Source organism: Cadophora gregata, assembly GCF_030347475.1.
Source record: "Cadophora gregata isolate MNR1 chromosome Unknown scaffold_11, whole genome shotgun sequence".
NCBI lineage: Eukaryota > Fungi > Ascomycota > Leotiomycetes > Helotiales > Ploettnerulaceae > Cadophora > Cadophora gregata.
In genome coordinates this window covers 731,972-758,508 of record NW_026695934.1, presented here as the reverse complement: position 1 = coordinate 758,508, position 26,537 = coordinate 731,972, and the positions used below count along the sequence as shown (strand labels likewise).

Genomic DNA, 26,537 nt, shown 5'->3' with positions numbered 1-26,537 from the left:
GGAAGCATCCAAAGGGCCCTGGAGATCAGGCCCTCCGGCTTTGATGCAGGCGCTGCGAGGAGACATTGTTTCGAGTGGGCCTGAATGTTCAAGTTTGTGGAAATCAAAGTTCGATTGGAGTGAACCTTTTGCGATGAGATAGATAGCTTCCTTAATGCACGACTTCCGATTTGTTGATCCTCGTGCTCTTCCATGGATAAACAGTATCCGGAAAGCCACTGGAGTATCAGTTCCTCGGTTAGGACACTTTTCCAAGGAAACTTCAAAAGACCCAGGATGTAACCACAGGTGCCTTATGTCACCAGAATAGAAAGAGGCCACATCTTGCGAACGTTGTATCGCCTCTTCAGCTCCGCGGACTCTCCGGACCAAAAACGAGGGTCCAGAACACTCTTCACCAACTTTTCCTCGATAAGTTCGTAGTGTTGAGTCCCGAATGCCGAATGCATTGTAACTTCAGACCGGGCATCACAGGTACCAAGAACTTGTCGCCCTGGAAGTAACAAGGAAACGCTCCGCTAGACATCGGGCTTACGTCGCTGCTGTTGACTCGAAATAGCGAGAATTCGAGGAGCGGCCTGATTGGCTGGCGCGCAGCTTGACACCCATTGTTGAATTTACGTACAGCAAAGGGTGAGCCAAATTTCGTAGATTGAGGACGGACCGTCTGCCATTTCGATAAGTGTGCTAAGAAATCGATATAAAGCAGCGGAGATGCGATAATTATTCATTTCGTTCGAGGTTGATAATCATTGCTTCCAGAGCTCTATCTAGGCATCATTACTTAGCCCCTGCAAATATTGTTTACCTCGTCACTTCTGCATCAACATCCATCCCACTGACAAGAATCTCCACTCGATTTCCATTTTTTGCAACTTCTCCTTCGACGATTGGGAGCATTCGTTCTGCAAATTCAAGTCTTCAAACAAGCCATAAAAGGCAGAGAAGGCTCACCATGTCGCCAGAACTTCACAAAATCGGGATCATACTCGGCTCGACCCGTTCTCCCCGAGTCTGTCCCCAAATTGGCTATTTCATTACTAAAGCACTCACACCACTCCTCCCATCGAATATGGTATTCTCCCTCATCGATCTCTCAATCAGCCCTTTGCCACTATTCAACGAACCCGACATTCCTGCCAAAATAACTTCAAGTAGCGACTACGCCCACGCTCACACACAAGCCTGGTCTGAACTCATCTCATCACACAGCGGATTCATCTTTATCACGCCGCAATACAACTGGGGCTATCCAGCCTCTTTGAAGAACGCACTGGACTACCTGTACAATGAGTGGAAAGCTAAGCCAGCTATGATTGTGAGTTATGGTGGACATGGAGGAGGAAAGGCGGCTGCTCAGTTGAGACAAGTGTTGGAGGGTGGGCTTAAAATGAGGGTTGTAGAGAAGATGCCTGCGTTGGCGTTTCCGAATAAGGAGGCCACTGCGCAAGCGTTCAGGGGAGAGGAGATGAAGCTTCCAGATGGGGTATGGGAGAAAGAAAGTGAGGATGCGAGGATAGGATTCCAGTATATGTTGAAAATGCCCGAGGGGATATAGGGCGGAGGACAGTGCATGTTTCTTGTTGAGTTTTGAAGAATGGATAGCAATGTTCTTTAACACAAGCAGGCGCAGGGAGCAGCAGAGCGAATAAGACCTAGCAATTCTCCACCAGATACAGACATGATTTGGCAGGCCATAATTGACAATGCAATATCTCGTCAAAAAACAGAGGTTCTGAGAAACCTGTCGGCATACTGCTGTGCAAAATCCGACTCTAGGATACGCTGATATTAATTGAGATAAAGAATGAGTAGGGTTATGAAACAAGAATGCTGGTTGAAGGTCACCGAGGCCCAAGATCCAGTAAGAGAGGGAAGTCGATGACGCTAAACTTGAAGCTCACAAGCGCCTTGGCAGCCTTACCAAAGCCACTTGCATGATTTGGCAAGGCCGAACATCCAAACCCCCTCCAAACAACAACAACAATCATGGCGCGCCTCTCTTCAGCAAATTCCCCAGACCTGACCGCCATAAACTTAACCCGTCTACTCGCTCGACTTCAGCAAACTCTCATAAGCCCAGATTCTGCCACAGAATCTAGGTTGCGAACCACTTTGGAACGGGAGAAAGTCGGAACAGTGAGCAAGTACAATTCGGAGCAAAGGAGTCATATTCTGACTTGCATAAATAGAACATCGAATATGCTAGGACTTTGCTCGTAAGACTTGAGCAGGATGCGCAGACTATCAAGGTGCAATCACGGAAGCATGAAGTACAAGCAGACCTAGTGCAAAAACGAGAGGCCATCCAGCGACTTAGTGAAAGACTGGACGAGTTGAACGAGGTGAGCTACAATACGGACACTTTGTCGCTACCAATCTCTAAAATACATTAGCTTGGGGATTTTGAATCCATAGAAGAGGATTCTTCTGACGGCGAGGACCTTCTGGGCGAAGACACACCTTCAGAAGAAACAGACTCCCATGCCGACGCCGCAGAACCTCAATCTACGTCCTCCTCCATGGTAGAAACTACCCCGCCCCCATTCGTACCGCAAATACAAGCACAACCACAAGTCCGGCCTCCACCTCCCACAATCGAGTCCGAGCCCGAAAAAGAACTCCCATCCACTCTCCGAGCCCGCACCAAAGAAGCGCAAGCCCGCGCTGAACTTCTCACCCCAGCATCAACCAGCACTGGTATCTCAACCGCCACCACAGAAGCTATGCTCACACACAACCGGACTGAACAAGAGCAACTCACAGGCTCCCTCCTAGCGATGGCGTCCGCACTGAAGGAATCTTCGCGAGCATTCGCCACCTCGCTGGAAGAAGAGAAAAGTGTACTTGATAATGCAACTACTGGGCTAGATAAGAATGAGCTTGGGCTGGAGGCTGCGCAGCGGAGGATGGGATACCTGCGGACAATGACAGAAGGGAAGGGCTGGTGGGGACGCATGTTGATGTATGCATGGATAGCGGGGCTCATGGTACTGGCGATTCTGATCGTCTTTGTTATGCCCAAGCTTAGATTTTGACATACTCCTGGCTTACTGGTTAGGAGAATTGTGTTGCTGCTAGTGTGTACAAAGATCGTCGTGTGGACATTGGATATCGATCAGGCGTTTGGCGTGGAGCAGGAAGGTTAGGAGGATATCTGATGACCGATAGAAGTCGCTTTATGATTTTGCATTTTTAAGATACCAGCCATACCCTCTTCAGCCAGCGATTCAGCAATGTTATTAAGTTTTGGTAAAGCCTCGCATTAAGCTATGGAAAGGTCGTCTAGCTCCTGGTCGCGCCAGTTGCAATTAAGCTAAGTTAATCTTTTTGATGAAGAATCCCACTCTAATATACCAAGCATTCTCTGTATGTGTGTTAATGCACTTTTGTTTGGTGATAATGTTGAAACATCCCCGGTATATTTCTCTGACTGTTGCAGCCGTCGAGATGAGACCGAGCCAATAACTTGCAAGGTGTTGTTGAAAAGACCTGTAAGATATGGCGTCCCCTTTCTGCTCTCCTGTGCGTAGTCTTAGAATCCACAACTTGATCGCGCAAAGTTGGAAAGCCAAAGCAAGAAGCGGACTCAGTAAATCATGTTTTCACTCATCCCAGAAATCCACACAAGTCCCTCTTCCCCCTGGCAGCCGCTTACGTTCTCGGACCACAAACTCAGCCCAAGGTCAAGCCCTGGTCTGCATGATACTAATGATGCTAGGAAGCGACTTCAATGATTGATAATCTCTTCATCTTTCACCGTCCTCACTCTCGCTCGAGATTTCAATAGCTGTACTGCTACTGTGACCACTCATGCCGATTGGTCTACCAGCACTCACCGAGGTAAATGTCGTGTGCCGTGTACTCTTCGAATGACCTTGGATATCAGTTTCGCTGGAATCTGAATCTGAGCCGGGCTCACAATCATGATGATAGTTATGATCGCTTGAGGAGATTGACATGACACCATGGGACTCCAGTCCCGAACTCGTCGAACCTTGACTGGACCCCAATCCAGAGCCGGGATTCGATCCACAAACCGAGGTATCGCTTCCTCTATCCTCAATATCTGACATCTCACCACAGGCATCATGTCCATCCCCGCCAACCTCACTATCCGTGTCATATCCCATCTCCACATCAGCGTCTCCATCTTGATCATCTTCTACAACCTCAACCACCCTATCCTCTGGCCTGACATACCCATAGGGGAGCAAACCCGTCGGACGACCTTGAGGAGGAGGCAGGTACTTGAAGAAGTTGTGCTCTACGACCTTGCCATTCTCGATTTTCTTGGGGATGATCCGCTCGAGTCGGTCGTCCCAGTCGATGCCGGAGCGTTCCTTGAAGAACTTTTTGAAACAGGTGAATGCAGTGTGGAAGTCCATGGGGTGGCAGTCTTGGCGGTAGAAAGTGAGAGGGCGGTGCGAACGAGAGTATTTGGCGCCGAACATGTAGAGGTGGGGAGGTTTGGCGTTGGATTCGAACAGCTGGTGGATGTGGATGTTAGTTGGGTGGGATAAGAGATAAGTGCTTTAGGATTGGGTGGAGCTGGTGACATGTGGATGGTGCTTCGGAAAGGGACATACGTAGAGTGTGTATTTCTCGATCATCGTCTTTCCGTCGAGGCGGACACGCGAGAGGATGATCTTATATTCAAAGCCATCCGGGTCATAGTACATGTGATAAAGATCTGTAACAGGATTGTTAGTATACTGCTTTTGCAACGACATGGGAGGATTGGGAAGGGCAAGGCACAACTTACTGCTGTTCGAAAGCTCGTGAGCGATGCGGGCGTTTTCATCAAATCTCTTTCTCAACGCCGCCTTATCAACTTCGATACCTTTCGTCAAGTTAAAGAGCGTTCTATCAAGGGTGTAGGCTCTCTCCTTGAGAAGTCTCTTGGTCTGCTTTGGTCCGAGAAGACAGTCTTCGACCCAATCAAATGTGACAATCTGACAACGGGTTTTTGACAGTTTCCATGCTTTTTGGACTAAACAAGCAGCAAATCAGTACATTTCTACTGAAATGATAGATATAGTAACACACCTTGCTCGCTCTTCTTCTTGTATTCCTCAATAGAGCAAATGAGATGAGTAGTGTCGTCGGTGACCTTGTTCTCAAATTCACCACCATGGGCTTTGATCCACTTTGCGAGTTGCTCGTGGCTGATATCTTCATTCATTCCTTTGAATATGCCGGCAGCTGACATTGTGAGACCTTTGAATATTTGCTTCAAGGGTCGGTTGTTAGTATTGGCTTTGCGGGATGTGATTGGGTTGGTGGCGAGCCTCCTGGATCCTGCGGTGCATGGCTGTCGAAAGGGTACTCTAGCGCGTGCCATGGTGGCTATTGATGAGAAGCTGTGTTCGAAATTAGCGATCGTAGCTGGGACAGATGCTCAGCTGAGATGTGGTAGATTTGGAAGGCGAATATGGATGTCTGGGAACGGCCCAATAGCCCAGTGTAGAAATAGAGATGCTACGGAAGTGATGACCTAAGCACCACAAGTTGAAAGTATGTTATTGAAAGGAAGGAGATCACAGGTCCGTGGAAGTGATGTATAGCGACTGGGATACTGATGAGTTGGGATTTGGGGAGGATGGCCGCGTGAAAGTGCATAAACCATGTCTCAGACAAAGCTAGACGAGTTGCTATGGTTCAAGCGAGCTGAGTAAAGCTGGGTGCAGCGTGGCTGAAAGTGATCATGTGTGACGAGGAAGGCGATGTCTCGTTGCCAAACTTGTAGGGATGAATTGACCAGCCAAGTTTGCGTGTCCTGTCCAAACTGCTTTCTAATGTGACATTTGGTGAATTCAAATGATGAAGTTGAACTCTTAGGATATGCTGAAAACATTGGAAAGGAGTGCCGGTACGAAAGCAGTGGATGGAGAGGTAGGTGTAATGTAAGGGATTTATACTTACTCCGAGGTACTTGGGTGACGGTCAGAGATGTGTGTTGTGATGAAGATGCGTAAATAATTCTAGGAATAATCGTCCTCGTATGTGCTCGATGTAAAGATTTCTAATTGCATTGGAGCTAATCAGCCTGCCTTTAGTTGTAATATTACCAAGAATCGACGTTGTTGCGGTTGTTGATGCCGTTGATAGTTTCTCTGAATGAGAAGACGACAAGGCTTTTAGTCGTCAACAAACTTTGGTGAGAGCAGAGAAAGAATGCCACCAATACGTAGTTATAGTTAAGAACCGAAAGTTGTAGGTGACTCGCAACTACTTTCTCGGGTAAGTGAGGGTGCGTCTCGTTGACACCAGGGAGAGGTCGGGAACAATCAGTGTAGGATACAAGCCCTCACCTAGTGGAAAATGCAGCCTGCATCTCCAATCGTGTGTGCCAAAATGTGAGTCGGTAAACGATATTCATGAGCTACCAATAGAGTAAACAGAACAATATACTACGAAGATTGATTCAGTAGCTAGTAAAAAAATATGCAGTCCCCATGTGCCACTTTTGATCACCGAACACCCATAAATTTGCAAGTAACACATCTTACAGACGCTTCGCAACGCTCAGTGGACAATTAATACTCAATGGTGCCCATTAGGCCGTAGGAGTCCATGATAGAGCAAAACATATCCAAGCAAAACGATGTGCTTGCCACCACTAGGTTATCCCATCTTCAATAGGCCTGCTAGTGATCTTGAGTCGTATCCGGAACAACGTAAACTCTAGTCCGTGTTTGACAGATCGCGCGGAGCTTGCTCGGTGCGCTTGCGCCAAGAAAATGGAGAAGCGAATGTCAACAATCCTGGTGCATCACACAATGATAAATGCAGAAAGAAGTAGATCATATTTCAATACCCTCAGGCCCATCTAACGGACGCTCTTGGCTGCTTTGATGAAAGCTTGAATCTTGGCAACGCTTTGCACGCCGTTTTCCTCGACCCCACTAGCCGCATCGATACCGATAATCTTGTCGCTATAATCACCAACTGCTCGGACAGCATCGGCAACGTTTTCCGCATTCAAGCCGCCAGCAAGTAAGATTCGTAATCCTGGGTCTTTCGCGAGAACGTTTGAAACTTGGGTCATATCAAGTGTCTTACCGGATCCTCCAGAAAGAGAATCGAGCAGGGGAACTGTATGATATCCTCGCTTCCCGATTCCAGGCTGAGTAGGGTTGAAAACCCGAATTACTGGTACCGGAATTAGATTTGCCCACTCGAGCGGCTCCTCACCGTGGAGTTGGACGATATCTAGGTCGTATGCCTTCTGTAGCTCCAGAATCTCCTCCAATGGCTGATTCTGGAAGACACCAACGAGTAGTGCTCGATGGCTCGAAATATTTGATGCTGCATTGGCAAAAAAGTCTGAAGCCTGACTGCCAACACGGTCGCTGACCACACTTCCAGTGGTGACGCGCGTTTCGTGCACAGCTTTCGATATTGCAATAGCATCTTTGTAAGGCACATGTCTGCCCCTTCCAGGAACAAGTATCATGCCGATCAGGTCCGCACCTGCCTTAATAGCCTCAACTGCCGTCTCTGCTTTTCTTGTGCCGCAGATTTTCACAAGAAGAGGTCCTGGTGCAGACTTCAAAACCGGTTCGGAACCACCAAGAAGCTCCCTAATAAAATTTGCTGTATCTGCTGCTCGCATAAGCGCCTCTCCAACAAGAACTGCACCAACGCCATTTTTCTGATACGCCTCGACATCTTGGGATCCAGAGATACCGCTCAGAGCGCAGACAATGGTCTCTTTTGGAACTTGATCAAGAAGTCGACTGGTGGTTTCGAGATCCACTTCAAAATTTGTGAGATTGCGGTTGTTCACACCAATAACTTTCGAGCCAAGCTTAACAGCAATGACTGTCTCTTCAGGTGTGTTGACCTCAACCAAAGGCTCCATGCCGAGAGATTGTGAGTAACGGTATAGCCTTACCAGTGTCGCTTCATCCAACATCTTAACAATTAAAAGGACTGTATCAGCGCCTGCAAGTCGAGCCTCCAAGATCTGATATTCCTCGAAGATGAACTCTTTGCGTAGCACAGCAGGCCTGTTTGGCATTCCCTCGAGCGCTTGACGAACGGCACGCAAATCATCAATGCTTCCTTTGAACCACTTTGGTTCAGTTAAGACTGAAATGACACTAGCACCTGCCAAAGCATATGTTACAGCTTGGGCTGGAGCACATGTCGCCATGGAGATGATGCCTTTGGAGGGAGAAGCTCTTTTTATCTCAGCCATCAAGGAAAGGGGGAAAGGAGACTTTCGAAGACGACTAACGAAAGGGACAAGAGGAGGAGCAATATTCAGATCGTAAGCTGCTTGAAGGTCCGTCGGTCTTTGAGACGGAACCTCCTTCTGCAATGCCACTGCAGCTTTTCGGTGTGCGAATATCTTGGTAAGGATGTTCTCTTTCTTGCTCCCGTTCGCTCCATTTGTGATAGCTTTACTTGAATCAGTTGATTCTTTCTGCAAACGATCGTTTTCCGCCCAGGTCCCGCCACGCATTTGTAAAAAATTCTTGAGCATGACGCGGCCCTTCTCTGTCAGGATACTTTCTGGATGATATTGGACACCCTCGACAACGTATTCCTTGTGCCGAATCCCCATTATAACACCTTTGCCTCCGTCTGGACCTGCCCCTATCCAAGAGGAGACTTCGAGGCACTCTGGAAGAGTCGGATGTGTACCAGCGAGCGAGTGGTAACGTGTTACTGGAAGGTCTTGAGGAAGGGTGGCATACACACCTTTCGAATCGTGTCGCAATGGTGATGTCTTTCCATGTAAGATCTCTCCCGCAAAGCTTACGTCGCCTCCCCAGAGATCAATCATGCATTGCCTTCAAAGTATCAGTAAGCAACCCGATTGGTACTCAATTGAGCGACTTACTGTCCCATACAGACTCCCAAGATGGGTATCTTGCCTGCAAAATACTTGATAGCATCTCTGCTGACGCCAGAGTCCGTCTTGGGATGACCTGGACCAGGACTGATCACCAGTTGAGTCGGCTTCAGTTCCGCCAGCTCGTTGACAGTGATAGCGTCATTTCGGTAGACTTTGACTGTAGCGCCTTCTAGGACGAGATATTGGTAGATGTTCCACGAGAAGGAGTCGAAGTTGTCAATGAGAACGACATTTGCCGCATTTGCCAGAGGCGGGGATGCTTCTGGCTGCTGAGGAGAGTGGTCAATCAAGTCGAGAGCTGGCATTTTTGGAGGGGTTGAGGGAGTGATTGAATGGAATTGAGGTAAGGGACTGTGATGGATAAACGGCAAAGTCGTTGCTCAATGTCACACCTCCAGCTCTGCGCTTATTGACACATTTCTTACTGGACTTTCATTGCCCTTTTGTGTTGCGTGCTGTGTGACTCTTACCACTCATCTATTGAAAGAGCGGCGGGCGGCGATGGTGATTGATTGTCCACGGGAAAATTATAGCGGCCGCTAATCCCGCTTCCTTGACAACCCTTTTTTGGTCTAGCGTATTTCTTCCTTCGGCGCGTCAAACCAGTAGCTAAATAATATCGAGCCAGAGCCTCGCGCCTTGCCTTGCTGTAGAGCTATTTCTGCTCCACGCAAAACAGCAACGCACATTCTGGCTTGCAGCAGAGCTGGGCAGCAATGGCACCGATTCTTGCGTCCAGCTATTTCCCTCCCTTGGACAAATGTCTGGGTGGCGAGGAGCTCCTGGTGTAAGTCATCTCCTCTGTTTTCTTCCAAGGACGCTTCTAACTCTAGATTCGAGCTCCTGGAAGTCGGTTCTTTCTGCTATAACAAGCACATCAGATATTGGAGATGATCAAACAATTTTTCTCACGAGCTTCTTGACAAACGATCAGGTTCTAGAGCTTCTAGAAAATCCCTACGCCGCGTACCCTCCCCCGTCTGCAGATACCAAAAATGCCTTCGACACGAAAACCTCCGCGATCAACGTCACTCCTTCCTCAAATGCGCAGTACGACATCAAAGAAATCAAGGACGATGCGTTATGGCTCAGCAAGGCTGCAAACATTAACGAAGTCTCTGCGCTTAGAATAGTAGTGGAGGAGTGTCAATCGCGGCCCGCCGCTCAATTGCTTGGACCGTTCTCAGAGGAAGAATTGGCAAGCATACGAGATGCTGCAGGCAACAACAGATATTCGAGTTCGATCCCAGTCGGATTGATGTCGCAAGGAGCCGAACCGCAGCAGACACAGAAAGAATTTAGTCTTCAGGAAAGCCGGCGCAAGCGCATTCTCAGGACATACCTTTCCGAAAGGAGACATCTCTTGAAGTGCTCTGAAAGGATTTTCCATCAAGTATTTCTAGGCTATGGTCTTGCAGAAGAAAGCAGAGGCAATGGTTCAGATTTCGCCATTGCGCCGATCTGGCTACAGGATTTCGGAATGGGCACATTCACCAAAAAACTCAATGCAGACCAGTTCCCCGGTCCTGATGAAATCTTGAATAGGTGCATTGGAGGTGTAACAAACAATATGAAGAATCTCATGGCCGGAAGTGGCTGGTTCAGTGATGATGGCGGGAGAGAGGATATCGAAATTGAATGGACGCGGAGCCAGATTACCGAGGCAATACATTCGATGGAACTCATGTGGCAGTTTCTACAGAATTACTGCCATGAGTCTTGCTCTTCAGAAACTGTCCTGGCCTGGTTTCATCTTCAGCAAGACTACAGCTTTTTCAACAGCTTTGATTTGGTTGGTCATGGTCCTCTCTATTCATTGTCATCAATGCTAACATTTCGCTTAGGAAGAAGAGTCAGTTCAGATGCTGTTCGTTGCTCTGCAGTCTATTTCGGGAATTCTTTCTCTATCAGTACTAGGTCTGGACGCTGCTGTGGGGTATTTGAGCGATCCGCTGCTATCAGAGGTAGCACTCAGCGCACCAGGTCGCGAAATTTACTTGCGAAACCCTCAAACGATGATCGATATCACGAATATCTTAGTTCAGGCTGCGGATAATCGTCTTCACTCTGCAAGCCCTGCTATTCTTGCCTGGAGTATCAATCTTCAAACGATGACCGACCGCATGCTTGCTCAAGAAGCAGCAGAATATCATCCAGACGAACGAGCATCATCCGTCGATACGAATCTTACACTAGGGCCTGATCCGTACAAAGAAGCCTTGGAGCAAATAAACGATATCCTTGAAGAGGACGTCATCGACTATCTTGCTCGTAGTGCTATTGATTCATGCCAAGTCTTTGATGTTCTTTCATCACTGGCATCACAACTTGGCAACACCACGAGTGCGATTTTCTCGAACTTCGTCGGCGCTGAAATGCGCGGGAGTATTCTGAGTCTCATTCGATATAGTGCACGTGTCGGGTATAATGCTGAGATCGTGGGTGCCGCTGTCATGGCTTTGACTAGCGGGCAAGACTATTGGGACCTCCGTGACTCGGATCACATTTTGGAGAGTGTTGATCCAGTTGCGAAGTTCTGGAATGATCAAGCTTTGAAAGGCGTGCTCTTACAGAACGCTGTCTGGAGATACCCTTTCGAGTCGATGCCGTTGTTACAGTTGATTAGAGCGCTGGCGTATCGGTCATCGACGCCACAACAGGAAGCCCAAAAGGGAAATGACTCAGTGACGGAAGTAGTGCAAGAGAACGACGCCGAGATTTATGACCCGAAAACAATTGCAGATATTCTTGACGCCATGCCATTCTTCACATATGCTCTCCCGCCGAATTTCGTGGATTACGAAACAACACAAGAAGAGGAGAATAATAATAATATAAGACTCACTAAGGGGATCCATCTATTTGTCCCTCGGTCTTACACTTTGAGAAGCCTCTCAAGCCAATCTTCGTCGTTGGTGTCTCAGGATTCCGATTTCTACATCCCGGCGGGAACCATTGGACGAATTGTTTCCGAATCAGATCCCAAGGTAGCATATTGGTATCATCAGTACTCTGGATTTGCATATCTAGGAAAGTTGCTTGAAACCTTCCTTGCGGCGAGCGATCTTGTCGATGTTACTACCGGACAACCTGCCGATCGGGAATCTGTGAGCGAGATAATTGAGATATTTGCAGTACTTGTTTCAACCCCCAAGTCGAGATTGCCGTCTTTCGAGGCAGCCACGGAAATTTTCGAGAAAGCAAGCTCAGGTTTGAGTCATGAACGGGATATTATTGGTGTTATATTCGACATTTTCCAGGAAGAGCTGCAGAATCAATCCGCAAGCTTTGGAGCCGAAGTTCCATTGGACATCCTGGTCAGTTGTGTACACTTTATCCACGCACTGATTCCGCTATACCCTGCACGGGTGTGGCCCCTCCTTACTCATAGTGGCCTCCTTGATCTGGGTAGAGGCAGTGGGAAATTGCCTGTTATCGTTGAAGGTGTTGAACTCGTTTCAGGGAAATATAATCTCCTCGTATCTTGCTGTCGCTTGTTCGACTCCCTAGTTGAAGATTACGCCACCAATGCGATTAGAAGGAGAAGCAATATCCTACCGTCCAAATTCAGGCTTGCGAGCAGCCGCCACCAATCATCTCGCGATATATCCACCGGAATACCAGAAAGTACCGCCTCAACTATTATCTTCTCATTCGTTCGATATTTTGTCGAGGTCCTGGAGAGCTCACGAACGTGGAAATATGATCTGCAAGATGATCGCCGGCGGATAGGCAAGATTATCGGAACTTCATTCAATAAAATACTGAAATACGCTTTTGGCATTGAAGCGCCGGTGGAGCTCGAGGCTGCAGAGACCCAGGATGTGGCCAACTTTGGAAAGTCTTTAGTCCCTTTTTCACCAATGACAGAGCAAAATGGGGAAATGCGAGATGATAGGCGGACCAAGGTCATGGAAGGCTTGATGCTCGGCGCCTCGCATATCATCGAGAGTTTCCTGTCGGCGTCATCGGGAACTCTGAGGTTCCAGCCGCTCCTACGGTCATATTTCGATGGTTTGGAAACTCCAGAAACCACTGTGTATCTGAATCTGCTCGAACTATGGACGAGTCATGTTGGGTCGATACTCTCCCTCTCGCAATCATTACTCCGAGTCAAAACAATGCTTGGGCTGCTGCCCTCTCAACTCGAGGCCCAAATTTTCAAATCTTCATCGCTCATTGCGCGCCTCTATGCCGCTCACGATATGTATAAGACCAATGTGGTTGGTCTCTTCGAGGCTCTCATTGTCACTGCGTCGAGTGATGAAGCTTATGAGCCTCCTTCTCTGCTTGGACACCTCGGCCCACATACTGCCAGGAACTTCCTCCATTGCCTCTCAGATCTTGACAAGCCGCTGTCGAGGCAAGCAAATATCACTACAATATGGCATTTCTTATCTATGGTCATGAATAGCCGGCAACAATGGTTCGCTAACTACCTGCTTACTGGAAAGACCCCAAGAGACGCCATGAAGGTGAAGTCTGGCGCGAAAGAATTGGTGGCTTTGGATACATCGCTCCTCTCCACAGCTCTCGATGCACTCTCCAGAATTAATGAGCTGCCGCAGCCCGCATCACTTGCAATGCTCGAATTTGTTGCGCTGGCTCAAAATTATTGGCCATGGACAGTCTGCAATTCACCACAATATAAAGCCTTCATCGATTCGATGCAGGAGTTTGTGGGAAGGTTGAAGCCACTCGGACAATCAAAAGATCAGATCCAAAGTCTCATAGAGGACTGCTATCAGACTCGCATCGCGGCGTTTGTTGCAGAAATTTTGGCTATGCATCTCTTCCACTCACGCCAGACGGGGGCTTCTGTGCAGCTGAAGTCTTTAATCACAAATCTCTCATACTTCAAGAGATTTGCGGCGGCTGTCCCGGATTACAAACAGTCTCTCCACAGCCTATTGAAGAAGAATTTTGAAGCAAGATTTCCAGGATCCACTATAGGGGATTTGAAGCGGAGCCCTTTGGCAAGCCGTCAACTTGGCACTGGATACTTCTACGATACCTCGCTTGCCGATCAAATGTTATCACTTGACCAGGGGTGGTATGGAGTAAAGGGAAACGGACTTCGTGAGGATGTCTACAGAGCTAACGTCAACCTGTCGCTCGTCGATGCTCAAATTGTAAGCATCAGTATCGCCTCTATTATTGCTGAGTATTAACTTGATATAGGCACTGTTCCATAGCTGGAAATATCTGTCCATCGAGCTAAGTAGTAATGTCGCTGCTGAGCCGGAGGTGCAAACATTGCTGTCAGCAGTTGTGACCAACTGCTTAGTAGCAAATGGGCAAAGTCAGCCTCCTGAAGAGATCTTCTCGACACTATCCCAAACCCGTGCAGACTTTGCGCTTGTTTTAGGTCAACGTTTGGTTCAAGCAAAGTCTTCCATTCCTGACATGCAGCGACTTCTGCCTACTGTCTGGAAGACAATTGAGAACCTTCGGGGGTCCTTCGACAAGCCACTCCTTGTCGACGATGTGCTCTATTACAGGTCATTACTGAAGCTGCTCTTCCTAGCAATACGTGTCCATGCCGAGTCACCATCTCAAAACGAAAACCTTGGAGCATCAACACGAGCTAGTCAATCTGCAGCCATACCGACTATCCTTAGCATTTTGGAACATGTCGTTGCGAAAGGTCTTCGTGAGCTTGCTACATCTATCCATGATTCTCCAGCGGAGTCTTCACCAGAAGATCTTGCACTTATCACTGGTATCCTACAGTCATGTCTACGTATTCCTGGGATCGAGCTTAACCATGGACAAATTGTGGTAATGATGGTCAATAGCTCAGCACCACTCTTAGCTGTCAAGCTCTTCTCCTGGGCGGAAACTCTCACCATAGATGGTGATCCAATTTATGGAGAGCTGAGCATTCTTTTCCTTCTCGAGCTGTCTAGTATGCCTCCAATGGCGGAACAATTAGCAGTCAGTGGTATTCTGAGCCAGATCTACTCCGCCGGCATCATATCATATTTCCGACGTCCTGGTGTAAGTCCCTTTGCTGAAACCGCTGGGCTTCAACGCTGTTACAGCATTTGGGCTCGTGGCATCTTACCATTACTTCTCAACCTCCTCGACGCTGTTCAGTCATCCATTGCGATCGAAGTCGCTCAATTTCTCAACCAGTTCCCTCTCATGCTCGGACACAGCGAGCAAGCCTTTGACGCCCCAGAAACAGATCGCATCATTCCAAAGGGGCAGACTAAGTACATCACCGCCACCATCTGCTCCGAGGTCCACTCGATGTCATTACTGGTATACATCCTCACTGGTTTCAGGGAAGCCTTGGTCTCTACGATGGACATCCCAGATGTCAAATGGGACGCAGCCGGCGTATTAGAGAATGTACTGTTCTGGCTACAACCAGGCTCTAGTTCTCTCCTGAGAAGCCGCATCTTACCTATGGGTGAGAGGGAGGTAGAAGACGTGCGGAAATCAAAGAGTGCAGGAAAGACAGTCAGCACACTAGAAGTTAAAATCGTGGCGGAGTTGAGAGGCATTCGGGATGTGCTTGGCAGTGTGGATAACTCGTAATCAACGGAGATGGAGATGCAGGTGAAAAAGGGGCATTCATGGCGTTTCGGTTTGGGCCTTAGAAAAGATGACACCGGATGGTAATTGGTTATATGAAGGTTGCAAGGTGTTGAGATTAGTCGGCATGCGTACGTGCATGTATGGTAGATACCAGGCAAATAAAATAAGACCGCTTTTACAGACTTGAAGCTGAAGTCACCATAAATGTGTACGGCTTTGATGACTCCGCATTCTCGATCTCCCGCGCAAATTTACCCCTTTTCATTACAGCACAGCCTATCTATGCCATCGATTTCCTTCAGAAGGATCGTAAAGTCAAAAACGGCACGACGAAGCTGGGCTGCTTTTCTTGGGTCCATGTCCATGAAACCAGGGCTGCGTGCAATATCCCAACAGTTTGTGGTAATTTGCCCAGGGCGTGGTTTCTATTGCCTCCTGAATGCCACATTCGCCACTTTATGTCAGAAAAAGCTCGCAGGGAGGTGTGGCGATTGCGCGTCCTTGGGTCGTTGGGATTGTAGTGAAGGCCAGGGAGGTTGCGGATGGCGTGATGTTTACATCCACTGGCATTTTCTTGCATTATTGAGGGGGTTCGACTCGATAAGTTTTCTTGTCAGGAACGATACTAGATGTATTTCAACGGTCTTCTTGGCAGGAACAAACTCGTATACGTAGAGAAATTCCCAGAGATGTTCCAGGTTTGCGTTGATGGAAATGGAGCAGAGTTCAGATGTTTGATATCGGGAGACTGATCTGGGAGGAGTGGTGGTATGTAGTTTAGAAGAGCTTAATCAACCTTGTTGAAAAGTGTAATAATTTCGTAGAAGGCAGACCTGCATAATGATCATATGTGTATTTGTTCGTAAGAAGCGACTCTTCTGCCAATTTTACGTAGCATCTTCTCTCAGCAATCCCAGTCATTTGTCTGTTAAGAGTGTAGTGGACTCTATGCCTCGTTAAGTTTTTCCAAGAACATAATCACGCTTGTCAGTGCCCACAAATACAGGTCTTATCAGCTGAGTAGCGTTAGACAGATTGACCAAGATAGTTCTATGATGGAAATATTGCGTGCCTGGTTCGAGAAACGTGGGAAAGGCTCGAGAAAAAAACTGCGATTTAAGTCTTCAATTTTTATAGATTTTCAAACAGACAGACATCGATTCACTATTCCTCCATAACCACATATCACCCCTCCAAATGCCACGAGGCCAGATATCAGGCAGTCACGGCAACATTTTCTGTGGCGCTAGCCAGGGGAGGGTAAACATCTGCTAAGCGAGAGCTTTACAAAAGCGCGTCCGCTCGATTTGGTTGAGCTTCGTTCCTCTTCCAAACAACAACACCGACAAGTTCGATCTCGATCAAGTCGAACGAAGCATACTCCTCTCGACTACAGTCTGTACTTGGGTGAACTGTCTCGCGTCGTGTAAGTACTTAGCCTGCCCCTAGCTGTTACTGTGCGTACGCTAATCTTGCCATTGTCAAGATCGTTCCCATTGCGCACGTCGCAAGTTGAAGTCACCCTTCGCCTATCTCCAACCAATCGGCCCATGGTGAACAAGTTGACTTTGCGGCACCAACTTACCTCAGCAATAGCACCAAGGTAAGTAATTCCCGAACGGACATTCCGGCTTGAGCTTGCCTGACATATTTTTAGGCTCGGCAGAGAAAGCTCAATTACTGTTAGTGACCAGATAAGATGCCACCAAAAACTAGGTATGTCAATTCAATCACCCAGCTCTAAGTTCTTTCGTCTTTTTCTTACAATTATGCCAGGTCCCACGTGCCCACTTCCAAGAAGGTCAAGGTCATCCTCAACACCAAGTCCCGCCCAAGATTCATGCGCAAGCTACCCCTTGAGTTGCGCGAAATGATTTATAAGCATCTAATAGGTATGTAAATGACCCCAATGAGTGTACGAACTATGCCTCATTCTCTGGATTTATTCTATGCATGTCATACACAGCATTGCTAACGTACCGTCTGTCCATTCAGATCCTCGTACTATCGAAGTCGACTTCCTCTCCGAAACCCAAGCCGAAGCCCGCATCCAAGCCATGCAAATTTCCAAGTCCAACGCCACCAAGTCTGCCAACAACAACGCTACCACAATCCACTCAAAGTATGCCGACTTCGATAATAGCTCTGAGGACTCTTCCGATGACGACTACAAGAAAGAAAAGAAATCTTCTCCAAAAGTCGAACGTTTCCAGTTTGTTAATACCTCTGAAAATCAGCTAGTTCTCCATGCAGTCAACCGAGAAACTCGTCATTTCGCCATGAAACGATATACTCACATCTTCAAGACAGCCTCATCCCCAGGTTTGCTGTTCAACTTTAAGTTGGACTATCTTTCCTTCACAGGTCAAATGAATACCAGTCACAATGAGATGAGATACCGATTCGTTGACCGAAAGGGCTTTCAAGAGGACATTGCCCGTGTCGAAAATCTGGTCTATGTCTTCTCTCGTCATTACAAGGAGCTACAAAAGGTTCAAAATGGTACAGTCAATGCTCGCACCTTTGTGACTCGCTTCCCAACTCTCAAGAACGTCATCATTACCCTTCCACTGGAGCACTATAGCTATTGCATTTTCTGCAACCGCGATGAGAATAGTGGAGATGATTTTGGCAATGACTTGAGATCCACCATTAATACTCACATCGACGATGCTAAGTCTCACTTTGAAGACCTGAAGCAAAAGTTGAAGGATGCAGGTACTGAGTGGGTTGCCCCAGAGCTTGTTTACAAGACATACTGCCTCCGCCAACGCTGGCAACTAGTTCTTGAGGACAAGGCATCCAAAAATTCTTGATTACAGCTTTCCATTCCGTCAGGTTGTAAATGTTGTTTACTGACCGGGTCTGGCTTAGATCCTACTTCGACGAACGCACGATACTCATATGTCATTACTGGAACCTGATTCTCGGACATGTGCTACGAGGATTACATACATGGTTTGTCCGGCTGAGTATCTCCATTTTGTCTTTCAACAAACTTATTCCAGGCTCGCTGGAGTCCATTACTTTTCATACAAGTTCAACAGTCCAATATTTGAGAACTTCTCTGCTTTCAAAGGGAGCCCTTCTCAAGTTCATGCTTTCAAACTCGCTCGTCTTTTCCATCCGTGTCATCTGCTGTGCAGGATTGGCTCGAGCGAAAGAGCAAGGAATAAGACTCTATACAAGCATTGCGCACCAAAGAGAAAGTTACCTTCTACTCTCGGCGAATACTGGATGCCATTTCCACTCTTGCTTTTCCCTTGAGTCCCGAACGAAAAATAGTATCTGTCAGAGTACTTTCTTTCGTTTCTTCGGGTTACAGCTGTTTGCTTTCGTTAGCTTATATGACGGGCGACAAGAAATGACAATAAACAAACAAACGGCCTCTTCTGCTGCACTGTGATGTACTTGACGTAATCGAATGAGATGACTTCGTCGTCTCCGCCAACTGTTTCAGTAGATTTGAAGTCGCTGAACCTCTGGCCTGAGCAGAATGATATTCCGATCAGCATATTTTTTGCTCCCTATTGCCTCAATTGGACCGGAGTCCAAGCCATAAGTTATGTAGCACAGCACGCTTTGCGCAGCTCCTTGCGCTCTAGTTGATGCTGACACCCGGAATGGCACTGGATAGGGGCTCGCTTAACGGTGTTGACAAAGCAGAGTGCAGTACATTCTAATCTTTCAGCGTATAATTTGACTGAAATTGGCTCCCAACTTTTCTCAGTGTGTACCTACCAAATACCAAATATCGAGCGTGTCGCGATTTGGGGGGACTCTTCAGGAGGAGACGAAACGTTGTAGTAGTCACATGTGGCAATTCAGAACCCGGGGAAGTCGGGCATGTTCAACCAAGATTGCCGAACCTCCATAACCAAGATTCGCCCCCCGGTCCCTGAAATATGAAGCTAAAACATCAGCCTATTCTCCCCGCGCAGAACGTCAATCCGGGGCTGGCGGGGAAATCACCAAACTCGTCTGTGGCGTTGTCCAATTGGAGCGGCTCGGTTGGCAGCACGAGTCAAGGGTGGGGTAAAGATCGAAAATGGGGAAATTCCATCCCATGATCTGCATGCAACTTCAAGTGACATCGGTATATCGTCGGTAAGCCATTATCAAGGCGGCTGATCTTGGTATACTTGGTTCGACCGCTTTGAAGTCGTTTTCCACTAATCAGGGAAATGGAAGGGGAAGTGTCCGGGGAAAATTCCGATTTCAAGATGTGCTGCTCCGCCATGGAGGCGAGCGAGGGCGCGGAGGGACTCCACATGGTGGGAAAACGTTACATTGATTTGAGATTGGATATATATTTATTAAGTGTATAAGAGTCAATGGTTCACTTCCTACTTTGATTCCAGATTCACGACAAGTCAACGCAAAGTCAAGTGCAAACATGTTCTTTCGCTCTGTTGTTACGGCTGCTCTTGGCCTCGCTAGCCTGGCCACAGCTTCAAACAAAACAACAAAGTTATCAGCTGGTATTTCTATCTCTAATTCAACGACTCTTAAATTCACAGAGCTAACAAGAATGCAGAAGCTCAAGATCTATTCGACTTTTCAATGTCGATCAATGATGCCAGCTTTGACGAGTCCTACAAAGTGATCTGGTCTGATGACAAAGGACCATGGTCTATTCGCTTCACTGCTTGGTATACTGCAGGATTGCTGCACCGGAATCAAGGCAACGATGTCGAAAATGCAAAAGGAGCATTAAGGTCTATGTAAGCACAGCGAGAATAACATTTCGCAAAGGATGGGTACTGATGATGGGACAGTCTCGCGACTCAGATGACGGAGAATTTTACTTCACCTTGGTATGGTGATTTCAAGCTCTCGCCTGATGGTAAACACACGATATGTTCCCATTATTGCCAGGAACAATGGACCTAACATCCATCAGAACCCACCCCACAAGCAACCCTCTACGAACCAAAGATCTACGTAAGTTTTCACATTCTCACCCAAAACTCACAACACCAAAGAACCAACACCCATACTAGGGCACCTACGACCCCAACTGGCGCGAATTCATCGGCACGCAACTCATCCAAGTCGTCGAAGAATTCCCCCACCTCCTCGGCCCCTCCCTCACCCGCGCCATCGAAACCTCCCTCGTCCACTCCGCCATCGGCGCCATGCGCCGCAACGGCACCTTCCCACCAAGCGACAACCTCGTCCTCGCCTACTCCAACCCAGGATACATGCGCGCCCTGAACGTAGCCTGGATCGGGACCCGTCTGAACAACCAAACGTTCATCGATTTCGGCAACGCGCAAGCTACAGCTTTGTACGAACTATTCACTAAGAATGGAGCGAATACGATGGGTGAGTATAACGCTCCTAATTACTACGGGATGGATTTCTGGGCTCTGGGAGCAATGAAGAAGTATGGGCCGGAGGGCTCAAAGGTGAGAGAGCATGCGGGGGAGATTATGGAGAGGTTGTGGGACGATGTCGCGGAGCATTATAATCCTTACTTGGGTAATATGGTGGGTCCGTATGATCGGGCCTATACGAGGGATATGACTGTCCACGATGCGATTCTGTCGTTGTATTTTTGGGAGATTTTCGGGTATGGGAGGTTGGCTGTTCCGCCGAGGGGGGAGTTGGATTTGAGGTATGATGCGACGCAGGGGGCGGCGATTGCGTTGGTTATGGAGGAGGTGGAGAGGGCGATGTCCAAGGAGGCGAGGGAGAAGTTGCTGGGGAGTTTTGAGACGGGGGAGCAGAAGGAGAGGGTGTTGAAGAGGACTGTTTACTATGATCTTGAGACGGAAGATAATAGGACGACAACGGCGTGGGTGAGTAAAGAGTTGATGATTGGAGGCCAGCAGCTTGCTGAGACTGTGGATCGGGGCAAACAATTCGTGCCTGCGATTGTGCATTGGGCGGCTGATCCGGACCATAAACCATTCCCGCTCAATGGGTATTTCAGTTTGTTCCCAACTGCTACGACTATTACTGCGGTTGCTGAAAAGCAGAAACTGACGGTCAGCTATCCAAATTCAACACAGCCAGGAACGGATACGTTCCAGTTTATGCTTTCAGGTATCCCGCCTCCATGGAACTTGGCTGGGAATGTGGTGAACGGTTTCACGAACGTGCCGTGTCTGGACGTCAACGTCACTGCACCAGGACTCCAGGAGTTGCCTACCGTTTACGGATCATCGATTTACGGCTCCTATTACTACAACATCACGTATGTCGTTCCATCGAATTTCACAGGGACGCCACAAGTTGCATTTGATTTGGCGTACACTTGCCAAGTTAGCCGAAAAGGATTTCAAAAATAGGACCGAAACTAGAGCAGATAGCTAGATTCAATGAAATATTGCCAACGCCATCTTCCATTGTGGATTGGTTGTCTTGACGAGAGCGAGAAGAAAGCTGTGGGTTACAAAATGCTGACTGTTTAATCGCTCGCCTAAAGTAACCGAGCCCCTGAAGCGCGACTCGTGAAATTCGAACCCTCCTTGAAAGGCAATGCTGGTTTCTGGGAACCGCTAGAGGGGCGTACTGTAAGTAATGAGAGGTACATCGACAATCAGTGAACGGTCAATTGATAGTGATGAGGATTTCTCGACGGTTGCGAGGTTTTAAATTCAGAATTGGCCGCTTCCGTGATGCGGCAAAACATGCCCTTCTCCTTTTAGGTTTTTATTGAATCAGCGCAATGGCCCATGACCCACTTGGTGTAGTATGAATTCGGATTTCATTCTATAAGAACAAGAAGCAGGATCTACAAATTTCAATTGAGCCTTGATCTGTAATTAGCCCACGCACTACACGATGTTGATCACCAACAATGAAATTGAGCATTGGATGAATAAAAATGAGCGCCTCGAGTACTGGCTCTGTAACAGTGTTATTTTAGCCCCCTGGTTTATCTCTTGGCATGTATGATGCAAGTCTAGTGGTCAAGGTAAAACTAGCCGTGATGACTTCCGTTTTCTGGGAGATTTGCTTGGGGATCTGCGACTGCGCCAAAGTTCACGGGGCATTCTGACATTGTGGTGGCCAGGCGGGTTTTGCCTAAAGTGCTGGTGAGGAGGTCGAATCATCTGAGGATGTGGAGCTTGGACTAGTCCGTGCAGCTGTCCCATCTGTTGCTGTGCTGCCTGTTGCTGTGCTATTTTTGCCATCCTTCGAAGTGCCATCTCTTGATGTTCCATGTGTTGCGGCCCTATTTGTTGCGGTCCCATATACTGATGATTCATCTGTTGTGGTAGGATATACTGATCTCCCATTTGCTGTGGTACAGTCTGCACTCCTGGTGCTGTGGCAAGTTGTTGGTAATACGGGTGAGGCTGAAAGGGCTGCTGAAGCTGTGTCATTCCATGGAAGAATTGTTGCAGAGCATGATTCTGGAAATTTATCACCTGCTGCTGGAAATTCTGACTCTGAAATGCTGGGTTGGGGTATGCAGTATGCTGAGAAGGCGGTTGTGTGTGGTAAGGATGTGCCTGCGGCTGTTGCTGCATCAAAGGATAATTAGGTGAGAACGGATACTGGTGCTGGTTGAGCATCGTCTGTTGCTGTTGTGAGTATACTGGTCCGAAAGTCTGTATGTTATTCGAAACGGGTGTGTTCTGGTAACCCGTTGCTAGTGGAATTTGTTGGTGCATGGTGGTACTGTCAGGTTTTGCCTTGCCGTGAAACCCTATTCTACGTCTTGTCCGTTCGCCTGCTGAAGGGTCCCTTAGAGGTCTAGGTAGATATAGTCGTGATGAGCTTGTATCTTCTTTGTCATCTATTACCAGTGGATTATTGAGGGAGCTTCCATCTTGAGGGGCAGATGTCAGCGTAGGATTACCAGATGACCCTAGCTCACCATTCAGCAGCTCCCTTGACGATGACGGAGCTGACTGTACATCAGACGGTGTCAAAGGTCTTTTGTCGTTCAAACGGCTCTCCAATTGAGGAGAGTATGAGTTTTGCGTACTGATCTCAAGCCCGGAAGTCTCTGAACTTTGGCCACCAGCTTGACCTTGAACGCCACTTTCTACACTTCCGTCCACTTGAACTACTGCCGGTCTATATCTTACGATGGGCCGATGCGGTAGATCAGCGACAACCTCTCGTATTCCGTAGACAACAGACATGATTTCACCCATCGAAGCTTCTTTGAGTTGTCCCTGTGTGCTAGTCGGCCCGAGGCTGCGGTCTAAGAATGAAGTAGAATATCCTTTGGCTTCTATCTGGTCTCGGACTCCTTTCTGTACAGACAGGGGTTGATGGTCCCACACGTCAGATCGAATCCCACTGATTTCCTGTGTTCTTGACTGGGTAGAAAGTAATCCTTGGCTGTGTTGTAGATTCAGTATCGATGCAGGCCGCGGAACCTTGGAGTCAGGACCCATCCCTTCGTTCGTCTCACTCCGTTTTCTCTTAGCTAATGACAGCTCATTATCTCCTGCGGCGGTCTTGTCTTGAATATCGCTCTTATCGTTGTTCTGGTTTTGCGATTTAGAAACCTTTTGATTCTGATCGTCTATCCCAGGTTTATTTGACGTTTTTCGAATTTGCATTGAGCTATCTCCTACGTGTGGTGCTATTTCTACCTTAGCATTGGTGTCAGTGAGGTAATGACGAATGGCTGCGTACTGTTGCTATCTTCTTTGTGACAGCTTTGAATGGGCGTATCTGCAGCCTGAGAGTTTGAAGCACTATAGCTTGATTCCTGTGTACTGTCAGCTATCATCTCTTTGAGAGGCTCGCTCCTTACTCGAGGTGTATCCGTTTGGACTGCATTGAATGTATCTGTGTTTGTACCAGACTCATCTTCCAACTCAGAAGACATCTTTTCCTCACTAGTTGGCTGGCCTGGCAGCCTAGGACTATCTTCTTCAGCAGTAAGCGAATCGTCTGTTTGATCAGGCGACAGAGGTTTAACATCTTCATCGACCAACGAATCGTCTATCTGATCCAGGCTCCACTTAACGTCTTTCCAGTGAATGCTTCTCCAGCTCAAGAAGTTTTTGAACACATGATCCACGATGGGAGGTTCATCAATCTTCCTCCAACTCCCGCGAGTTCTAATCAAGGTTGTATGATTCAGATGGATGTAATCTCGCCCAAGACGCTTTATGCGGCAGCGGTCCGCCTGCGGGAGGGCGTTGAGATAAATATCTATTGCGCTTTGGAAAGAAGGGTATTTGTCGATAAAAGGCGTCAACAAGCCCATGTGTGGTTTGTTCCCACCGATCTGCAGGTAGAAGAATTGATGAGCTTGTGGATTGTTAACCTGTACAAGGACTGTGACTGAATGCGTGGAACGAATTTCCAGACAATATCGAGGGTCACATTGCTCACCTCGTATATGTGTTGATCTTGCAGGACATTATGGCAAAACCTCAAAAGCAGTTCCTGCTTCGGAAGTCTTGGAGGGTTTGGGGAGTAGATTTTTGTCAGAATGTGGAGGTACTCTGGTCGGGGTTTTCTGCTTCGGAGCTCCTTGTACTTCTCCTCTGTTGCCTGTTTTGTCCTCATTATGAATATTTGATTCGATACGCTGTTGACAAGAATGATTGAAAAAGAACGTGCAGTGCGAGATTGTCTGATCAAGATTTGAATAGATCGGGCATGGGATAGGTAGGTCGGGCCAACGCGGCGGTAGTAAAATGGGCAGTCACGAACAGGGACATATCAAGGACTTCCTTCCGTAATGACTGAGGACTAGATAGCCCAGATAATACTTGCGATACCTATACATCTAGTAGAGCTTCGAAAAACGATTCGCAGCTTCCAGAGTTGACACCAGATCATATGATGCTCATAATGCAAAATCCTGCCATTGCATGAGATTTATACTCTTATAGAAGTAGATGCAGCCATAACCACACATCTTATTGAAACAGATGAAAGTATCAATAACGAGTGGCTTTATTTCTTCCGGGGCAATAGGGACAGAAAAGAATGCCCAATGTGTGGTTATCATCTACTTAACCGACAATCTTCATGGTGAAAATGAAGGACCCCTTCATTTCACCACAGAGAAGTAAACATCGCGACGATTGAAGGACACCTTACCCACAGAACAAAACAAAAAGTGCCCAAAGAAGTGGCCCAAAAAAGCGCATAAGAACCTCACAAGAAAGATTCCCAAAACCCTTCGTATCTCGCCACGATCACAGAAGGAGCTGCACGTGACCTCACTCACCGTCATTCGAAGACCACCAAATCCTTCAAGCATCTCCGCGCCTCTTTTGAGCACGGCACTCCCTCATTTGCTGTACCTGCCACCTGTCACTTCCTTGGCGTCAGAACATTAAACGGTTTGTTTCTGTTTGTCTCGCTAACAGTACAGTACTTAGGTGCAAGAGTGACCAGCTGGAGTAAGACACCTCCTGTCTCTGGCACTGGCATGCCAACTCAGCAGCCGTTTGATAAGACCAGACCAAAATCGTGACCAGCCAGTGGATGGGCTTCCAGACTTCCAGTGACAATCAGCTTGTCATAACCAGTGTCCGTGCAACTCCACACTCTGGAGGAGGGAGAGAGAGGCCCTCGCCAAAGCATTCGCCACTTGAAACTCGGCAGTCGAACCCTGACTACAGTAGTAAGTCGAAATACGATGTGCGTGGTGATCTTACGTTTCAGGAATATAGACTTCGTATCTGTTGACAGGAGAAAGAGGTCCTAGGGACGATGCCAGAGGGACGTCAGATAGTTTGATACCCGACTGCTCTCCTCTGTATGGTTCGATACCACGTCTGCGCCTCATCGTGTCCCAAAGAACAACACTCTTGCCTTTCAACGTCGTAGATGTGATATGCAAAGCCGATCTCCGCATCACATGGAGCACCCACCAGGTTCTCGTATGGTTCGCCTCCTCGAACATCCCGTGTAAGAACTGCTTGATTAGATTGGTACTTCCAATCCCCAGGTGTAAACCTGGTTGTGGCTTGTTGTGTCGGTGTGGGTGGGATAGATTTTAAGAGGAGAAGAGTGTTGAGGAGGCGAAATTCGGGGAGAGGATTGGATATGTTGATTGGTGAATCAATACCTAAGTTCCTGACGTGCATAATTCTATTTTGGGCTCGAGGGGGGGACTGCATAAGTTAAGCTGTCCCGCCCCGCTTGTGCACGCTAGATGCTGATCCGGACCACAGAGAGTTCA

The 26,537-nt window shown here is 47.8% G+C and overlaps 9 protein-coding genes across 9 annotated transcripts; 5 read left to right on the top strand and 4 right to left on the bottom strand.

The window, feature by feature from the left end:
• Positions 1-955: 955 nt before the first annotated feature.
• On the top strand, positions 956-1,558 carry ONS95_002339 (uncharacterized protein; the record flags this gene model as incomplete). Its single annotated transcript, XM_058495591.1, has 1 exon — positions 956-1,558. One exon carries the CDS (start codon positions 956-958, stop codon positions 1,556-1,558), a length of 603 nt encoding a protein of 200 aa, XP_058354319.1.
• Positions 1,559-1,981: 423 nt separating this feature from the next.
• On the top strand, positions 1,982-4,146 carry ONS95_002338 (uncharacterized protein). The gene is made up of 4 exons (XM_058495590.1): positions 1,982-2,139; positions 2,193-2,345; positions 2,397-3,843; positions 3,937-4,146. The coding sequence occupies exons 1-3, from the start codon at positions 1,990-1,992 to the stop codon at positions 3,036-3,038; spliced, it is 945 nt and encodes a 314-aa protein (XP_058354318.1). The 5' UTR covers positions 1,982-1,989; the 3' UTR covers positions 3,039-3,843; positions 3,937-4,146.
• Positions 3,750-5,849, bottom strand: ONS95_002337 (uncharacterized protein; the record flags this gene model as incomplete). Its single annotated transcript, XM_058495589.1, has 4 exons — positions 5,050-5,849; positions 4,766-4,993; positions 4,590-4,693; positions 3,750-4,490 (listed from the first exon to the last, which is right to left on the bottom strand). Exons 1-4 carry the CDS (start codon positions 5,342-5,344, stop codon positions 3,750-3,752), a joined length of 1,368 nt encoding a protein of 455 aa, XP_058354317.1. The 5' UTR covers positions 5,345-5,849.
• Positions 5,850-6,360: 511 nt separating this feature from the next.
• Positions 6,361-9,351, bottom strand: TRP1 (bifunctional tryptophan synthase trp1). Its single transcript, XM_058495588.1, has one exon. The coding sequence runs from the start codon at positions 8,795-8,797 to the stop codon at positions 6,833-6,835; it is 1,965 nt and encodes a 654-aa protein (XP_058354316.1). The 5' UTR covers positions 8,798-9,351; the 3' UTR covers positions 6,361-6,832.
• Positions 9,352-9,489: 138 nt separating this feature from the next.
• On the top strand, positions 9,490-15,598 carry ONS95_002335 (uncharacterized protein). Its single transcript, XM_058495587.1, has 4 exons — positions 9,490-9,656; positions 9,710-10,661; positions 10,714-14,001; positions 14,051-15,598. The coding sequence occupies exons 1-4, from the start codon at positions 9,586-9,588 to the stop codon at positions 15,413-15,415; spliced, it is 5,676 nt and encodes a 1,891-aa protein (XP_058354315.1). The 5' UTR covers positions 9,490-9,585; the 3' UTR covers positions 15,416-15,598.
• Positions 15,599-17,114: 1,516 nt separating this feature from the next.
• Positions 17,115-18,231, top strand: ONS95_002334 (uncharacterized protein; the record flags this gene model as incomplete). Its single annotated transcript, XM_058495586.1, has 3 exons — positions 17,115-17,131; positions 17,192-17,307; positions 17,411-18,231. 3 exons carry the CDS (start codon positions 17,115-17,117, stop codon positions 18,229-18,231), a joined length of 954 nt encoding a protein of 317 aa, XP_058354314.1.
• Positions 18,232-19,492: 1,261 nt separating this feature from the next.
• Positions 19,493-21,757, top strand: ONS95_002333 (uncharacterized protein). Its single transcript, XM_058495585.1, has 5 exons — positions 19,493-19,896; positions 19,953-20,139; positions 20,194-20,261; positions 20,319-20,359; positions 20,419-21,757. The coding sequence occupies exons 1-5, from the start codon at positions 19,812-19,814 to the stop codon at positions 21,709-21,711; spliced, it is 1,674 nt and encodes a 557-aa protein (XP_058354313.1). The 5' UTR covers positions 19,493-19,811; the 3' UTR covers positions 21,712-21,757.
• A 179-nt stretch (positions 21,758-21,936) lies between these two features.
• Positions 21,937-25,018, bottom strand: ONS95_002332 (uncharacterized protein). The gene is made up of 3 exons (XM_058495584.1): positions 24,731-25,018; positions 24,023-24,623; positions 21,937-23,969 (listed from the first exon to the last, which is right to left on the bottom strand). The coding sequence occupies exons 1-3, from the start codon at positions 24,905-24,907 to the stop codon at positions 22,336-22,338; spliced, it is 2,412 nt and encodes an 803-aa protein (XP_058354312.1). The 5' UTR covers positions 24,908-25,018; the 3' UTR covers positions 21,937-22,335.
• A 1,061-nt stretch (positions 25,019-26,079) lies between these two features.
• On the bottom strand, positions 26,080-26,475 carry ONS95_002331 (uncharacterized protein; the record flags this gene model as incomplete). Its single annotated transcript, XM_058495583.1, has 1 exon — positions 26,080-26,475. The coding sequence occupies one exon, from the start codon at positions 26,473-26,475 to the stop codon at positions 26,080-26,082; it is 396 nt and encodes a 131-aa protein (XP_058354311.1).
• Positions 26,476-26,537: the final 62 nt, after the last annotated feature.

Excerpts from the sequence above, each read along its gene's own strand:
- ONS95_002338 (XM_058495590.1), top strand. The coding sequence starts at position 1,990 with ATGGCGCGCCTCTCTTCAGCAAATTCCCCAGACCTGACCGCCATAAAC. Across the intron at positions 2,140-2,192 it reads AACGGGAGAAAGTCGGAACA|AACATCGAATATGCTAGGAC; the intron begins GTGAGCAAGTAC and ends TTGCATAAATAG. Across the intron at positions 2,346-2,396 it reads GACTGGACGAGTTGAACGAG|CTTGGGGATTTTGAATCCAT; the intron begins GTGAGCTACAAT and ends AAAATACATTAG.
- ONS95_002333 (XM_058495585.1), top strand. The coding sequence starts at position 19,812 with ATGTTCTTTCGCTCTGTTGTTACGGCTGCTCTTGGCCTCGCTAGCCTG. Across the intron at positions 19,897-19,952 it reads AACAACAAAGTTATCAGCTG|AAGCTCAAGATCTATTCGAC; the intron begins GTATTTCTATCT and ends ACAAGAATGCAG. Across the intron at positions 20,140-20,193 it reads AAAGGAGCATTAAGGTCTAT|TCTCGCGACTCAGATGACGG; the intron begins GTAAGCACAGCG and ends ATGATGGGACAG.
- TRP1 (XM_058495588.1), bottom strand. The coding sequence starts at position 8,797 with ATGATTGATCTCTGGGGAGGCGACGTAAGCTTTGCGGGAGAGATCTTA.
- ONS95_002332 (XM_058495584.1), bottom strand. The coding sequence starts at position 24,907 with ATGAGGACAAAACAGGCAACAGAGGAGAAGTACAAGGAGCTCCGAAGC. Across the intron at positions 24,624-24,730 it reads AAGATCAACACATATACGAG|ATCGGTGGGAACAAACCACA; the intron begins GTGAGCAATGTG and ends TTCTACCTGCAG. Across the intron at positions 23,970-24,022 it reads TCACAAAGAAGATAGCAACA|CACCACACGTAGGAGATAGC; the intron begins GTACGCAGCCAT and ends AGGTAGAAATAG.
- ONS95_002335 (XM_058495587.1), top strand. The coding sequence starts at position 9,586 with ATGGCACCGATTCTTGCGTCCAGCTATTTCCCTCCCTTGGACAAATGT. Across the intron at positions 9,657-9,709 it reads GGTGGCGAGGAGCTCCTGGT|CTCCTGGAAGTCGGTTCTTT; the intron begins GTAAGTCATCTC and ends TCTAGATTCGAG. Across the intron at positions 10,662-10,713 it reads TTTTCAACAGCTTTGATTTG|GAAGAAGAGTCAGTTCAGAT; the intron begins GTTGGTCATGGT and ends CATTTCGCTTAG.